The sequence below is a fragment of the Schistosoma haematobium genome, chromosome 6 (assembly GCF_000699445.3).
Source record: "Schistosoma haematobium chromosome 6, whole genome shotgun sequence".
Taxonomy (NCBI): domain Eukaryota; kingdom Metazoa; phylum Platyhelminthes; class Trematoda; order Strigeidida; family Schistosomatidae; genus Schistosoma; species Schistosoma haematobium.
The window spans coordinates 11,727,066-11,744,050 of record NC_067201.1 but is presented as its reverse complement, the minus strand read 5'-3'; the positions used below and the strand labels follow the sequence as shown (position 1 = coordinate 11,744,050).

The following is a 16,985-nucleotide window of genomic DNA, read 5'->3' as shown; positions in this document are numbered from 1 at the left end:
AAAAACAAACAAACATTATATTAATAGTTGAATTTATTAATCGATCTAAGCACTGGATGGTTGTTTCATCCTAGTATAGGACTCTTCAGCAGTGCGCATCTATGATCTCATACTCGAATGCTTACTTATAAATAAAGGTTGGTATATAGGTTAGAAAGTGGATGGATTGGATTTTTTGTTTCGATTGTAAATTAGTGACAGATTTAATTTACCACTATTTTTCTCTTCAGATAAACTTCACATATTTAAATGTAGCGTCATGATTTAATGTACAGTTTTTATCGTTCAGAAATTAGATGAAATAGTAATAACATAAGAAATCATCTTACGAATTCACTTGGTATTGTTTGCCTTGTATCTTCCCATTGAGGTTTAAGACTGCAATTGATCAGTCTGTTATTGGCATATGTGCATACTGTGCGTATGCCTCGATATTGCCTTAATTCACAAGCTTTTTGTAAGCAATGATGGATAGTGGCTAGCAATGGAATCCAGTTTGACGCGCGTTTCGTCCTATTTGGGACTCTTCAGCTGGATGTACCTGAATCTCAGAGTTGATGTTCACTGTGAGACTCGAATGATTAAAATGTATCTTGAAATTTCAATTTAAAACAAAATTTAATCTTAGAATTTACTTCTTATCCATTAATTAACTGTAAGTGATTATAAACATTTTAGGAGTTAAATAGCCATTACAGGATGATATTGCTTTAGAGTTGCATTACATTTTGAATTGACTAAACATAAAATATAAGAGTCATTGTACTCTGATGTAACAGTCGTAAGATATTGTTTTGAGTTAGAAATCTTATTTCTTTAGATTTGATTCTGTGTGAGATTATGAGTACACATAGTGGATGAGTCAAAAACAAATATGAAACAGTTTCTTAGTGTTTTCTAACTATGAATGATCCAAAACTATGTTCGTTGTATTCGATTTTATAATAAAGAACATTTACGAAAACATAAAATTCATATATATATATATATACTCTAAGGTTCTTTATCTGTTCTTCAACTCTGAAAGATGTGGAATCCTTCACGTACCTGGGAAGCATCATCGATGAATGTGCAGGATCAGATGCAAACGAAAAGGCGGGAATCGGCAAAGCAAAGACAGCATCCCTACAATTGAAGAACATACGGAACTCAAAACATCTGTCAACCAATATCAAAGTCACAGTTTTCGATACGAACATCAAGATGGTTCTACTATACAGAGCTGAAACTTCGAAAACTACTGCAACCATCATCAAGAAGGTACATGTATTTATAAATAGTTGTCTACACAAAATACCCAACATCCATTGACCGGATACGATCACAACAGCCTTCTGCGGGAGAGAACAAACCAGCTTCTAGCTGAAGAGGAAATTAAGGAAAAACGATGGAAATGGGTAGGATATACATTACGGAAATCACCAAACTGCACCATGAGGCAAGCCCTAATTTGGAATCCTGAGTGGAAGCGGAAAAAAGGAAAGATAAAGAACACATTATGTCGGGAAATAGAAGCAGATATGAAAAGGATGAATAAAAACTGGAAGGAGCTGGGAAGTATTTTCCTGGATAGTGTTGGATGGAAACTGCTGATGGGCGGCCTATGTTCCTCCACGAAGAGTAACAGGCGTAAGTAAGTAAATAATCACTCTACTTGTCATAAAATCTATTTCAAAGGAAGCTTGAGATCAGATACACTTCACGAGAAATGCATTTTCTTGACACATATTTCTTTAAACACTAAACGTTCAATTAGCAACTAGTATTATTGCATATCAAGCATCCTCACGATGGATTAGTATATCAAATGAAAACTTCATTTAAATTATGAAAATTGTAATTGTATATTATATTTCCATTGAATTATAATTATTCAACCAATATATTTTTATTATGATAGAATATTTGTGAAAACTGCGAAAGAAAATCTAAATTATGGATTGATTTCAATCAACTGTCTTATCTTAATATAAGTTGTGTTAATGAGTAGACACAAATCCACTAAAAATTTTACTCAGAACCAATAGGGTTTAAAGACAATGTAGTTTGTATACAATTATTTAAATTATTTATTGTAATCAATTCAAAATGTTGTGTAACCAATAGACTTTACCATTAAAGATAACTGTCTCTTATAGAATGTAATTTGATTGAGCTGGCTTATCAATAGCTCTTTACAAATTCATTATGAAGTTATTTATTAGTGAACGAATGATTATCATTAGTATATAAGGTTTGTACAGATTGAATATGGCTTATAATACAAACCAACCGTAGAGACGTACTGAAAACTATCGTAACAGTAATTAAAATCTAAGCTACAATGTTAAATGTAGATATAATCTATATATATCACACATACAAATAACCCAGAAATAACAGCCTGTAAGAAAACCATTAATAGATTTTAATGACCAATAGGAATAATCATTTCAGGAAATTAATTAAAATACCAGGATTTAGAAATTTATTGATTTTACTAAAATATACAAAAGATAATAACATTTATAACTATAAGCAAACATGAATAGTGTCTAGCAGTGGAATCTAGGACGCGCGTCCCGTCCCCCTTGGGACCCGTCAGGTGGATGTACCTGCATCTCAGAGTTGATGATCACTTTGGAACTCGAACGTAGTACAGTTCGATTCAAACGCCATCATGTTATCCACTTAGCTACAGAGTCCTGATATTTATAATTGTTCATCATAAGTAAATGATGGTAAACAAAAGTATAGAAATATTGAGGCTTGATTCTGATTTATTCATTAAAAAAAGGTTAGAAAATAAACAAAGTAATCCGAACAAGAACTGAAAATTTATTTATCTGAACTTCCTTTTTCCCATTAATAAATCTAAATCAAAGAAAAAACGGTATATCTAATACGATACCATGAATTCATTTATTTTATGGACTTTTCTCAGCTGGTTACAACTTAGAACCAATAATGGTTATAATTTTGTCGAGAAGGTTTCGCCAAAAATTATCAAATTTACATGCTGTATTCAACATAGATTGATCTCAGCCAAGGACCCGTTACAAACCAGGGGGATTGGATAAACTTTTTGTTTAAGTATAGAAATCCTCATAAATATGGACCTTTAAACCCAACCAGACATCTAACCCAAGGTTTTCAGATCTCTTAGTGAACCCCTGTCCTACGATAAAATTTCAGCTTCAGTCAATTCACGACATAGTATGTTAGTCATACGGAGCCAATAGTGACAACCGGTTTGCTCTCACTATGTATTAAGCTTCACCAGTCACAAATTCTCAGGAGAACTTGAGGAATATCTTCAATTAAGTCAATTATGAGTCAGACATTCCCGAGGAGTCCCATACTAGGATGAAACAACTGTCAAGTCTCCCTACTTTTCAATGGTACCACAACTGAGATCAATCTTTGACAAATACAGCCTATGAATTGCAGTAATAATTTAAAAATAGTGTAAATACCTCATAACATGTTAATGCATCTTCATAGAATAACAGCATTAAATATGGAAGAATTGTAAAATTGTTCTGGTAATTGAACATTTTTATGTCAGCTAGTGTGAAAATTTTAGACAAAAGTATTTTAAAAACACATGGAAACACGTTTCTAGAAATCAAAAGTGAAAATTGATATTAAAAACTACGTAGTGACAAATACAAGAAATGTATAGATTGAAAAAGTGATATAAGAACGAAGAATAATAATATCTATTAGAGAACATGAAATAAGATATTGTGCAATTAAATGTTGGAAACTGAAAATCACTAGGGTAATGAAAGTTGGAAATCTGTATCTCTATGAATGTATAAGTTTGGCTTCATCTTTTCAATAATGATAATTTTGACAAAATTTAATAAAGAGGAAGTCATTTCCATGTTAATAATTTCGATATCTGAACAGCTAGAGTGGTCTACAGAAAACACACCACTACGTACTACTGAATAGTCGCATACTAAAAGGCTGGATATATATCTAGTGCTTCTTAGCATTTATAAACTGTGGTTAGCGGTGGAATCCAGGATCCTCATTTTGTCCTAACTGGGACTTATTAACTGAATGTAATGGTATCCAAGTGTGTTGATGTTCATATTGGAACCAGAACACAGTATCTTTCTTTCATAATCTCAGTGCGTCACTCACTGAGCTAGTGCATCTACATAGCTATGTTTTGGTCTGGCCGCTCCTTCCACCTACCAGCCTACTCCATAAAACATTGCACTTCGGGGCAGTCGGTGGTTGGGCATATGTAACAAGTGTCCTAGCCATCTCAGTTGATGAAGTGGTGGAATTTTATCAATTGATTTGCCATCCCTACCTAGTACCCGTTTCCTAACAACTGCACTACTTACTCGGTGGTCCCAGGATATACGAGCAATGCTTCGAAGATACCTATGATCTAATACTGGTAACTTACAAATATTTGCTACTCTTACCGGCCATATTTCACTGCCATGAAGTAGGACGGAACGAGCTGCTGCTCTGTAAACCCTTTCTTTGGTTGGTAGACGGATATCTCGCCTACGCTATAAATGACTCAAGTTGGCAAAAGCTAGTCGAGTACACTGAAAAAACACAATCCCCTTTCTGATAATAATCATCATGTGCTCACTAGCGGCTGTCTTCAAGAGGGATTTTCTGGAATTCTAGTGAGAGACAGTGACCAGTGGAGTTCAACCGTGTCTGTTGTGAGATGGTAACTATGTGATGACAACCGATCCACCTCGTACCTAATCAGTTGGCCGTCAGTGTCCGTAAGTGTAGAATGTGATATGCACCTTTTAAGTGCAGAGACTTGGGAGAAAATATGCCTGCACTTATTCTTGGCGGAGAGCGGTTAGAATTAGTCAAAAAGTCCGTGTATTAAGGTAGTTGTGTAAGTGCTGGTGTCAACTTGATGATGAGATCAATTAACGCATAGTGAAAGCCAGAGAGCCCTATGCTAATCTGGGATATTTTTGGAGCCTTCTTGACGTTATTCTGTCTGTAAAGGATCAGATCCACAATGCTTTCGTGAAAGCAGTTTTTTCCTACTTTCGTAAAACCTCATCTTTCCAAGTTGAGAATGATAGATAACTCTCTGAGTTTGATCATTACTGCTGGCATTCAATGGCAGTGCCATGCTATTAAGGCAGATGCTTAGCAAGATGTTTTCAGATACAGTGATCATAATTCAGCCTCCGGTGGTTTTTGACATCTGCTATTCATGTATTCCCGGAGAGTTCCCCACCGCGCATTATTTGCCAACGTTTGGACTGGTTGGAAAAAGCGGAAAGATGTCCAATTTCTGTTATGGTATCTGAGTATGAAAGGAATCTAAATAGGACTGGCATCTTCTGTTCCTTCATGGCGCTCTGGTTGGAATCCTAAAGACATTGTAACAAAGTGAAATGAAACGTTATCAAATAAGGCTTAGAATAGCAACCAGTGCCGGTCCTACTGTTATTTTTATCTTATTTCTTACGAGTGGGAGGAACTACTTTAGGTGAAAAAAAAATCTTTTTGGTTGTATTTTTCTCGAATGAACTAACTCTCCTATTATTTATTGTTCATGTTCATTCATCTTTACTTATTTATATACTTTCTGTTATATTCACCTTCCTTTCTTTATCTCTTTACAATCACATTTTCTTATTGTATACTGAGCATATATTTCTGTGCCCATATATGTCAATATTTATGTGTTAAATAACTAGGTAATAAATACACGAAAAGTTTATTTGATAGATGGATATTGATGAAAAATGTCGGGTAATATTTTTAACTTCCATTTAAAGGTTTCTGAATGCTTAGGCCATTCAAACCGAGAAATCTTTTTCAGAATGAGGCAGGCTTAATATAAGGCCTAATTAACGAACTAATTTCTCAAGAAGTCACAGAATTTACCCTTATAAAAGTTTATAGAATAAGGTTCCAGGTGTTAGACTATGAAAGGACTCGACTACTTAAAGCAAAATACAAATTCACAATTGAAAAGCATTTAATACCATGAAATAGACTCAATATGAAGTTGTCTGTAGTTTCTGTTAGAAAAGACACCGTTCGCTGATTGTAGGAGTGACAAGCTGAAGAATAACTCAGACTTTGGCTGGAATCCAAAGAAAAAGATTTTACGATGGTAAATTTTCTGGTAGTTAAACTTCGGAAGTCAATATTTTCACGTATAAGTTAAATTATTCCGTCTTGTAGCACATTATTTACATAAAAACTAGTGAAATTACATGGTTACCCAAACGGAAGTAAAAAGACCAGGGTTTTACCTTGAAACTCATCAGCTAAGAAATTAAGTATTTTAACCACTAAGCCAAAACCTAAATGAAATACATTTTGCAGTGTCAATCATGAACTGACTGCATCTAAACAACCACTGAAAACCAGTATTTACTGGACAGTTATTTGATTCCAGTATAGAGCCTCTCAGCTGTGTGTATCCACGACCACACCCAGGATTACACAGAAGACCTTCACATCTAGGAGTGAGGATTCACCCCTCTAATCACTGAGCTGGTATCAGGTGGCGTCTACCTCTAACTTCAGTCATTTCGCTATATTTCGTGACCATCATCTAACGTGATTGGTAGGTAACTGGCAGACTCATTTAAACTGGCGATAGCATATCACGGTAACCCTGGTCACTGCCTTTCTGAATTGGTAACAAGTGAAAACATGATTACCATCAGTAATAAGCAGATGAGGTACTTTTGCAATGTTGAGGAGTGACTGAATTTCTAAATGTAAACTATTGGATGTCAACTCAATGGTCTGGATATTAGATTTTTATCACCTAATTTAAAGGTCATGGAATTAATCTCTGCCAAGTTTAGAAATCGTTACAACTAGATAGATCAATGACAGTATAAAACACCTGTCTATTCTTCTCTTGTTTTCTGTCATTATCTAGTGACAGTCAGTCTCCAGTCCAACAATCTTCACAAATTTGTAACCATACGGATTATATTCATATTTTCAGAGGGGTTTTGTTGGATATCATAGTAATTTAATAGTTGAATTCATGGATGCCGGCTCAGTGGTCTAGAGGTTAAACGTTCACCCACAAGACTGATAGGTTCTGGATTCGAATCTTGCGAGGTGGGATCGTGGATGCGCACTGCTTAGGCGTCCCATACTAGGATGAAACAGTCGTCCAATGCATCTAGGTTTTCCATGGTGGTCTAACTTCAGTTGATTCAACTATTAAAATATTTATATTTATTTAATGTTTTATTATTATTATTATTATTACTATTTTTATCACTATTTTGCATAATAAATTTCCGTAGAAGAAAGGAAACAATTCATTTTCTTTGATGAATGAACATTATCCTAACATAGAATAAGGTCAAGGATAATTTCAATGACAATATTAATTAATAACTTAATTAAATAATTAAGGTGAAACCCTATAAATATACATTGAATATACCTCAAATAAATGTACAATAATGATATTGTTTATTAATTATTCATTATTATTATTATTAATAATATTATATACTAATAGTATGATTAGAAATACTTATCCTTATTGATATTCTATTGCATAAATGTACGATTCTAAAAGAATGCTGAGGTGAAAATAAAACAAACAAACAAACAATTGAATTTATTAAAAGATATGATTGTTATTCCATTCAATGTTACTGAGGGGGGGTGGTTGATAAAATTATTTGAAAATGTATTAATAACGATAATAATAATATAATGAATGAATTAATGAACTTCCAGAATGTATGTGTTAATAATTGCACTTTTGTTTTCCTAGTAAATAACAAATAAAGTGAACATTAACAGAGTTAAGTATAGTGTTTATTGGGTGAACAATATTATTCTCAATTAAATCTTGGATCGGCTTTAATTATACAGTAATAAATGGTTGAAAGCAATGAACAACTTTTTCATCTAATGACACATGAATTAAATTAATAAAATTAATATAATATCCACAAAACGCCTTATTGATTATAATCATCATGTGCTCAATAGTGACTAGCTTCAAGAGGGATTTCCTAAAGTTCTAATGAAAAGCCGTGATCAGTGGAGTTCAACCGAGTCTGTTGTGAGATAGTAAATCACTGATGACAATGGTGGACGGTGGTGCGATTTTGTGAACTGGTTGAAGTTAAACAGTAACACCGTCCGATGCCAGCTGACCCAGTGGTCTAAAAGTTTAGCGTTTGCACGTGATACCGATACGTCATGGGTTCGGATCTCACGAGGCGGGATCGTGGACACACACTGTTGAGGAGTCTCATTCTAGGACGAGACGATTGTCCACTGCTTCCAAATATCCTATGGTCGGCCAACTTCAATTGATTCATGAATTCAACTATTAAAATCACTATCATATCCACAAAACCCCTCTCTCATGGTAACTCCATGTTTGACTATCCGCAGAGTTATGAGTGAACATTGGTTAAGAGTTCCAAAGTACGACGAGTTAATTGTCTATTATCTCTTGGTTTTCAATATATGTTGAACTGTGGTAAATTCTTAATGTCCACCATGAAATTCAGCAATCTTCACTAACCCATAAACTGATAGATTTTAGTCTGAGTTTTTTCTAGTTTGCCGGATTTTTAGTCATGAAAAATGTGTGTTTATTATTATTATTATTATAATTCTTATTGTTGTCAATGTTATTATCATTACAACTTAATGTTAAGATTTTAAACTGGAATGATAATTTTGACAATAATTTTAGAAAAGCTATTGTCTAATATTATCTAAATGGTTCTATCTTTTACAAGTAGTTTAAATGTAAGTATTTCTGTCTAAACTAAACTACTCCATGTAACATGGCTCAGAATCAACCCCGATAGTGTAGGTGTATACATTCTCTATCTTTCCTTAAACTGTGAGATTAAAATTGCTTTATGCCTTTCTTTCTACGAACTAATTCTTTTTTCCTGTATTATATTCTTATACACAATTTTTCTTTTATATATTACTACCATTGAAGTAACTACTTCTGTGAATTTGTTATTCATCTTGTTGTGCTAATGAGGTGTAGCAACTTGGAGCTAAGATATTGACACAGGTGAATGAAAGTAATTGGAATGACAAAGGTTATATATATATGCAAAAACAGGTCGAAGGTCATTTGGTGCTAGAAAAAAAACATGAGTTTTGGGTGATGCAATAATCAAGTGAGTTTCAGAGACAGGTATGATAGATTGTGTGATCATCTTAGAGATGATGAAAGATTAATACAAGATTCCTGGAATTAATAGACTGACAAGATGGATTACATAATAATTGGACAGGATTTGGACAGTTTACGTATCAGTGAAAGTTTGATTATAATGTACATAAAATGAGAATTTAGTAAGGGAAGCCTACATGATAGAGTAAACATTATCTAAAGAAAACTAATGACGAAAAAAAAGATCCAAACAATTCAAAAAGAGAAATAAACCTATTACTACCCTGGTAAACCACGACATAACTAAAGTAACATTAACAATAATAGTTTCAATTAATCAGAAGTGATTGAAGAAAATTGAAGGGAAACTCACCAATAAGTAGGTTTATATATTTATATTAAACCGTAAATCATAATTCACAATACAATAATAGTAATAATAATAGAATAAAAATTGCACTAATTTATGTTCTAAAAAAAGTTACATAACGAATAGTAAACAACTTCTTTGTTAACTGATTTTGAATTTGATGGAAAAAAAAAGAAACGATAAACTTATATAGCCTCATAAGGTAAATTATTGACAATGTAAGCATAATTGTCTACTATTATAAATAAGAAAATCTTATTATTAATATTGAATAGAACTGATCATATATACACTACTATAATGTTCTCGTTCCTTTAGTACAAAAAGTTACAATTAATAGTTTTATATATGACGCTTTGTATGTTCTTGTTATTAATGTTAAGGACTGTAATTGATCTGTTTTTATTTTCATATATGTAATCTCTGTGAATTCCCATGATGTTGAACTTTAATTAGATTTTTACTAAATGATAACACCGAATGAATTCCGACGGGATACATATATATGGAAATAAAAACTGATCAGTTTCAGTCTTCAACAATATCGACGAGTAAGTACAAACTATTGAAAGTAAAATTCATACATGTTGTACAGGTACAGTTAGACAAGTGGATAATGCATTAGCGTTTGATGCAAAGGTTACTAGGGGACAGTCTCTGTGCGAATATGAACACTCATATGTAGGGACATCCAGATGACTAGTCCCAAAGAGGACGAAATATGAGTTCTAAAGTACATACCCAGCCACTTTCCAATCCCAATGGTTTTTAGACTTTAAACATTTTAATAATAGCACAAAATTTGTATATCAGTATCAATTAGGTTATAAAATTTCATATTACACTAAGTATATATATATCATCGCTGATTTTGATCTGACTTCCATTAGATGTCATAGAATAATCAACTGCTTTTTCATCCTAGCTAAGAATGACTAAGTAGTGTTCAACTAAGACTTTTACAGATATGATACTCAGGACCTTCAGACCATTTAGCAAGAACTCTACCTTCATACTACTGAGGTGACGTTTAACTCAAATTGCGAAACCATATCATCAGGAATAGATTTTAATCTCAGTAGTCATGCTATTATAACATTATACAAACCATAAATGTTAAAAATATCCTTAGCAATAGGTAAAAGTACAGTTCAATTGCTTTGAGTACAAATTAAACACGTGTAAGGGTATGATTCATTACAGCTACATTCTAAACTTTTGGTAACTAAGCCAGAAATTTATAGATAATTCACAATAAGATCACATTTAAAACTAACATAATACACTAATAACAAATAAATTATTTACTTTTAAAAGTGCTTTTTCTGGTTGATCATGTACAAGGTCAGTAGACTGACGTTTTTCCCGATGATATAAACATTCTTGTGTAATATGTAATGGATTTTCAATTTCGGCGAATGCTTTTTCAGCAATTCGTTTAGATTCATTTAATTTATTCATTTCATTAATAAGTGCATCAATTTCGTTATTTAATTCATGTTTCATATAATTGATATCATTAATTCTTTGACCTAATGTTAGAAAAAGAAAATAAACATATTTGACAATATCATTGTATTAAAACCTTGACAGCAAATTCGGACACAAGGCCTCCTCCTGGCGCTGTTGGGGTGATAGAGGCAAATTTACTGAAAAAACTGGACGGTCAGACTAATTCACCACTCAACTTCAGGCTCCAACCCCGATGCTCTAAAATCTTACGTGCTGCCTGATGTGTATGCTTGTACAAATGAATTTCATGAGTCTCAGCATGTGTAATTGTGTATATAGGTATACACAGAAGGTATGTGCCAGACTGGAATGTTAGCTGTATATCTAGTGAGAACAGAGGCCTAAACCAACAGGTCGAAAACAAAAAAAGAAATATTGGCAAATACTGAGAAAAGATGACCATCAGTTCTCTCTAAGACCGCTCAAGATTATGTGTATGCCATGAAATGAATGACCAAAACTCCATGTACTAGTGGCATGCATCTAATTTGTAAGAGGTAGTCAGTTGCAGCAAATACATTTGAAGGGATTGGTGACCATCTGCCCTCTCAAGTGAGTAAATATGCCTATATCTATGCCATGGGATGAATGGGTGAAAACTAATGTATTACCAGTAGGTATGTAATGTATACTTGCTCTTGGTAAGACGTCCATACGCCAAAACCCAAGAATACCGATTTCCCCAAGAAATAAAATCCACGCAGTAGGTTTGTGAGCCTTGAAACAAGAAAACCACTCAGGTTTTGTCCGATCGAGTTTGAACAACCCCCTTAATAGCTGGAATGCTACCATCACCGTTAATCCCTTCATAACAATGGCGTTAAACTGAAATGTTAGGCTCACTAAGATGCGTTGGCATTCAATGAATAGGTTTCAGATAGAACAAGTTCGACAAGTAAAATAATGTTATGAGTGTATCCGAAAAATTGCTTTATTTTTCATAATTATAGAAACAAGGGAAACTAATCACAATGCAACAATTAAATAAACTTGAGGGAAATTTCTGACTTTTTAGACAGAAACAGATGTAAGAGAAATATGCTTCTGATTTGTGTTCTTTTATTATGGTGTAGAAACAGATGCAAGTTGATTTGTAGTGGGTCTGAGATATTCCAACAAGTTTCAATTTATACCACACATACCTTTACAAGTTTGTTTTCATTTTCTAGTCTCTAGCAAGGAAACATATTCTTCTGAATGTCAGTTTGACCAGTTCGTGTCACCGCTAATGAACGTTACAATGTCTTAATCTAACCACTATTCCGTTTCATTTAATTTGCTTTTTCATAGACTAACACCTTACAACCAGAATGAAACTTATATGACCGGCTATCAAAAACATATTATCTTAACATAACTAATGTAGATAATATGTGACATTTTAATGAAAGTATACAAGCCGATTGATTTCAAAGCATTTAGTCAATAATAAAAAGTCGTGATTACCATCAACAACTGGTCACTGTTGTCAAAAAATAGTTATGAAAAATAAGTGGATAAGTAAATGACAATGAACTTTTGAAGGAGACAGCCAGCCAATTAAAATTTCTGTGGGAACATCAATTACTCCCTGGTACTTGTTACGTGACAACAAAAATTGATATAAATTATTTTTTAGACACCTGATTTTAATAAAGAATAATTATACCGGCATTTATGCAGCTAGATAATTACGTCTTATTGATCAAATAAGTAAAACGTCACTCTTGCAAATGGTTAAACTAGAAAATGGTGACTAAGACAAAGACGCCCATTACTCGCTATTAATGAATGTTCATGAGAAAAAATTTTGTGAAACCCTTCGCTTGTGAACTACAGTTGATTCAATTAAGACACGTATGTTTAGTACAAGATGTGCTCAACTCAAGTTGATTTATTAAAACCGAGTCACATCGCAAAATGATGATTACCAAGCTCAAAATAACCGGAATGATGTTGGTGATATCATCCATCCTTAGTGCTATCAAAACGCTAGTCACATTAAAAGACGTCAAGAGAAGCAATCAGTGAAATAAATTCTGATCTTTCCTCGTAAAACATCACCTCTTCCAGTTAAAAATGTCCAGTGACTCTCTATTCTCTGCCTTAGTATTCCCCAAAAAGTTCAACTTGTCCGTTGGCAACACCACGGCAGTCATTCATATTTCCGTGAATATTGGTTTGGATCCAGTAATAATAATTTATTCAATGTCAAGATCTTAAAATAATAGCTTAGTTGGTTTGGACATGGTTTTTACATAGGGATCCAGAAGTTGACATACTGAACAAACTGCAGACTCTACGGGGTTGTTTAGCCAAAGGCAAAGAGGTGCTCAGTTTAATAAAGCGATAATTTTACCATTTTATTTCGTATAGTGCGCTCTTTTGTAACTCCACCTGTAGCTCTTCTAGAGTTACTGCCGGTCCAAATCCCGGTTAAAGAATGAGGGTCGGTAACCCCATCCTGTAGAAAACAATCTCGCCGAAAAAACGCTGATTAGATTATGCACTGTTTTGTTTCCCACCGTGCCACTATATTTATGTGATAAATAAATACAGCAAAACGAGAGGTAATATTTAAGACGGGACCAAAACTCCAACAAAGTTAAACAAACAAACAAATCGTATTAATTTATGTATTCCAACAGTAAATCACAACAGCCTTAAGGCATTGAAACTTTATATGTCATACAAATATTTAAACTAAGAATCTGACCAAATTAAAGCAATATTATATGGCGTTTTGTTTGACATTCATTTTTCAAGGCACTTCTTTGTAGTTTAAAAAAAGAAGCAACACTAACCAATGTGGACCTTTTTATGGTAGGAAAACTTAACGGAACTTAACGGAACGGTAGCCTGATAGATGCTTTATGAATCAAAGTCAATATTAAAAAAAACAAATCCATATTTCTGAGTCGACTGTGTACTTTACACCTCCATGAAATTCCCGACAAACGAGAAATACTATGAAAGAGTGTATGTTCATCAATGATAAACGAAAAAAAATCGCATATAACCATACTGAAACTCACCAAGTAGTCTGCCAACTTCCTGTTGTGCTCGTTTAATTCTGTCATCTGCTTCAACTCCCAAACGTTCTCCATTTCCTCTTATATGTTCAGCTCTCTTCATTGCCTGCTCTGAGTTTGACAGCCGAGTAAAGTTACCCTTAGTCCAGTCGGCAGGCGTATATCTTGTGTATAAAGCGTTGCGTGCAGCTGAGTATATAGAAGGAATTCTTAAACCCTCCAGTTCATGTAAACCTAGCGAATCTCCAGTAACGTTGACAATGGGACCCAGTGATTTTGCTGACTTGTCATCATTAAAATAAGATAATCGGTCCGGGGAAAAATGAGACTTGGGGCGCCAGGGTGCAAATGATCTGATATTCCTGTGCGTATAAATAGCTGGATAACTGCCTTCTGTTATATCATCAAACCTTCCTGAAGATCCTGATCTTGCATATTGCAAAATATCTGGTAAATTTGATGCACTATGACTCAGTCGTAGTGGTTTTTGAAAATAACGTTCTGTCATTAACTCCATTTGCAAATTATTTGCTAGTAGGATAAGGAACATGATTATTTGTTGTTAACTAAGAACTTCTAATCAATAGCATAGGAACACGAAATTTTAGCTCCGACATCAATGTCAACAAGACTGTATGACAATAACAATTAAATTCACAACTTAGAGTGAAATAAATGAATACTATTGTTCTTTTTCTTTTTATGTTAAGAAAGTTAAAGGCGAGTAGAACGTACATTTAAGATAACCTATTTATTCCATTATCAAATTCAGTGAAACATACTATAAAAGTTTGTGACGGAAATAGGGATGATTTCCATGATAACGTCGTCAGTTGTTTTCATTTGACATGTAACAGAAACAACTCGAAAACAAAAGGTTAAGATAGCTTCACAGATCAAACTCATGACACATAAAAGCTAAAGTTCAGAATACAAATCATTTCATACAATGGCCACCTTAAACACTGTTATCCCTAAACCTTCTTATTTCTACTTAACAGGAATATAATTCTATTATAAATAAGCTACAGTAGCTACATATATTCAACCAAGAGTCAGCTAAACGGAATCTCATCAAAATGATTAGATATCTAAATGTGCACACCTTAGTATGGGGATTAGATATTTCGAAACCCGGCATTTCAACCTCATTCTTTTTAACGTCAGTTCCAGGACAGTGTACTGGTAAATTGCTGAACTAATATTCGATAGCCACCTGTGAACATAGTCTTCAAACAACATTGCATATATGCATTTGAGTGATCATATATACATATATATTTATTTCTTCATACTAAACGACGGGTATAAAAGCTTCTTTCAATATCAGATAAGTGATCGTGCAACTTTGATAGCCAATTGATTTTTGATGCCTATTATTAATTGGGAGCTCGCAATTAATATTTGACTAGTCTAAATTATCTTGACCAGCTAATCTTTGGGAGTTTCATGCCATTTAAAGCACTAAAAACTAAGCGCTTAATAGAGTATCAGCGAATAAAACACTAGGCTTCAGATGAACAACATTACATAATTAAACCTACAGGCAACTTTTGAAAATGAGACTAAATATCCAGTCTGGTTTTACCGCTGTAGCAACGAGTACATATGACCTTCAGTGAGTATAACGTACGAGTTTCAATAAAAATAGACTATTATTCATTACTTCAAACGTCCCAGTACCTCTTTAATACTTTTTTGTTAGTTCTGATTCGAAACGTGTCGACACTGAGTATTTTTAATCCCAATAGAATGAGTGTGACATTGCTCAAATCATTCGTATGTGATGTTTTGAAACTTTGTAACATTCACACTGACATATTCGTGAGATTTTTAACTAATAATATGAACAGTGTCATTATACTTCAGCTTCATAAAGATTCGACGACTTCGAGTGCCTTCTAAAATGCTGAGTAAATCCTTGTGGGAAATAAAATCAACATCTGATATGACGACGACTAATCATACCCCTGGTAAATAATTGCGTAACCACAACAAACGCTCCTTATTTGCTTATCTTACAGATGAAGCGAATATATGTAAGACAGGGTTAAAATTCCGATCATTTGTTTGGTAACTAGATAGAAAACACTCAACTCAACGCGCCATGTTATCAAACCGTTTTACTAAAATGAATGCTCACCAGATAAAGTGGTGAATTTCTAAGACAGCTCTATAAGATCAGTGAAGTGAAATAAATCTTAATAAAATCTGTTTACCATTCTGAGCCTGGTACAACCTCAAAAGTCCTTGAATTACTTATCATATTCCGTATAGGCCAAAGATACCTAACGAATGACTGTAGCAGTCTAATCGCTCACTGTTTTTTATTATCTCACCATTTACGCTTCCATATAGTACAAATTCCCGCTAATCTTTTTTTCAGTCTTCTAAGCACTAGGTCAGGAAAGTAAGGCTGGCAATTTATTGAGAATTGTAGCTTTACTATGACATTAAATAAGTTGGACGTATGTACACTTCTGCACAAACTCTATAAGATTAAAAATTTTAATCAAACAACGTATAGAGAATAATCGAAAAATATAATTTAAATCATCGATTATTCCGAAGTCCCATCATTATCACACAAACAGCGTTGACTGCAGAGGATTCGAAACCAAATACCAGTTTACCAAGCAAAGGAGCCTGAAAAGAGGGAAGGAGAAATTCACGCGCCATTAAATGTGCATAGAGGTAACTAACTTGACGCTGACAATGTTTAGCAACAATCTGATAGAGTTCAGTTTGAAGTTGCGCTCACACAAGTAATAACTTACGTTTTTGATATGTACCTAATGTTCATTCGTCACATTCATATGCATAAACCAGATTCTCAAATTTTCTCATATTTAAACCTAATAACATTTTCACTGCAATAATTTCTAAGCACTGAACTTGAGACCCTTTGGAACATGCTCATACATATTCGTTATACTTCCGTTTCTTCGACATCACAAAT

The 16,985-nt window shown here is 33.7% G+C and overlaps 1 protein-coding gene across 1 annotated transcript in view; it reads right to left on the bottom strand.

Moving 5' to 3' along the window:
* Positions 1–15,626, bottom strand: part of TEKT3_2 (Tektin-3) — a 58,175-nt gene extending 42,549 nt beyond the window's left edge. The window contains exons 1-3 of the mRNA XM_051216855.1: positions 15,571–15,626; positions 14,030–14,557; positions 10,812–11,035 (exon numbers count right to left, since the gene is read on the bottom strand). Of these exons, the coding sequence (XP_051065473.1) occupies positions 10,812–11,035; positions 14,030–14,543 (738 nt within the window). The 5' untranslated portion in view covers positions 14,544–14,557; positions 15,571–15,626. The remainder of the gene's footprint in view (positions 1–10,811; positions 11,036–14,029; positions 14,558–15,570) is intronic.
* Between the last annotated feature and the right edge of the window lie 1,359 nt (positions 15,627–16,985).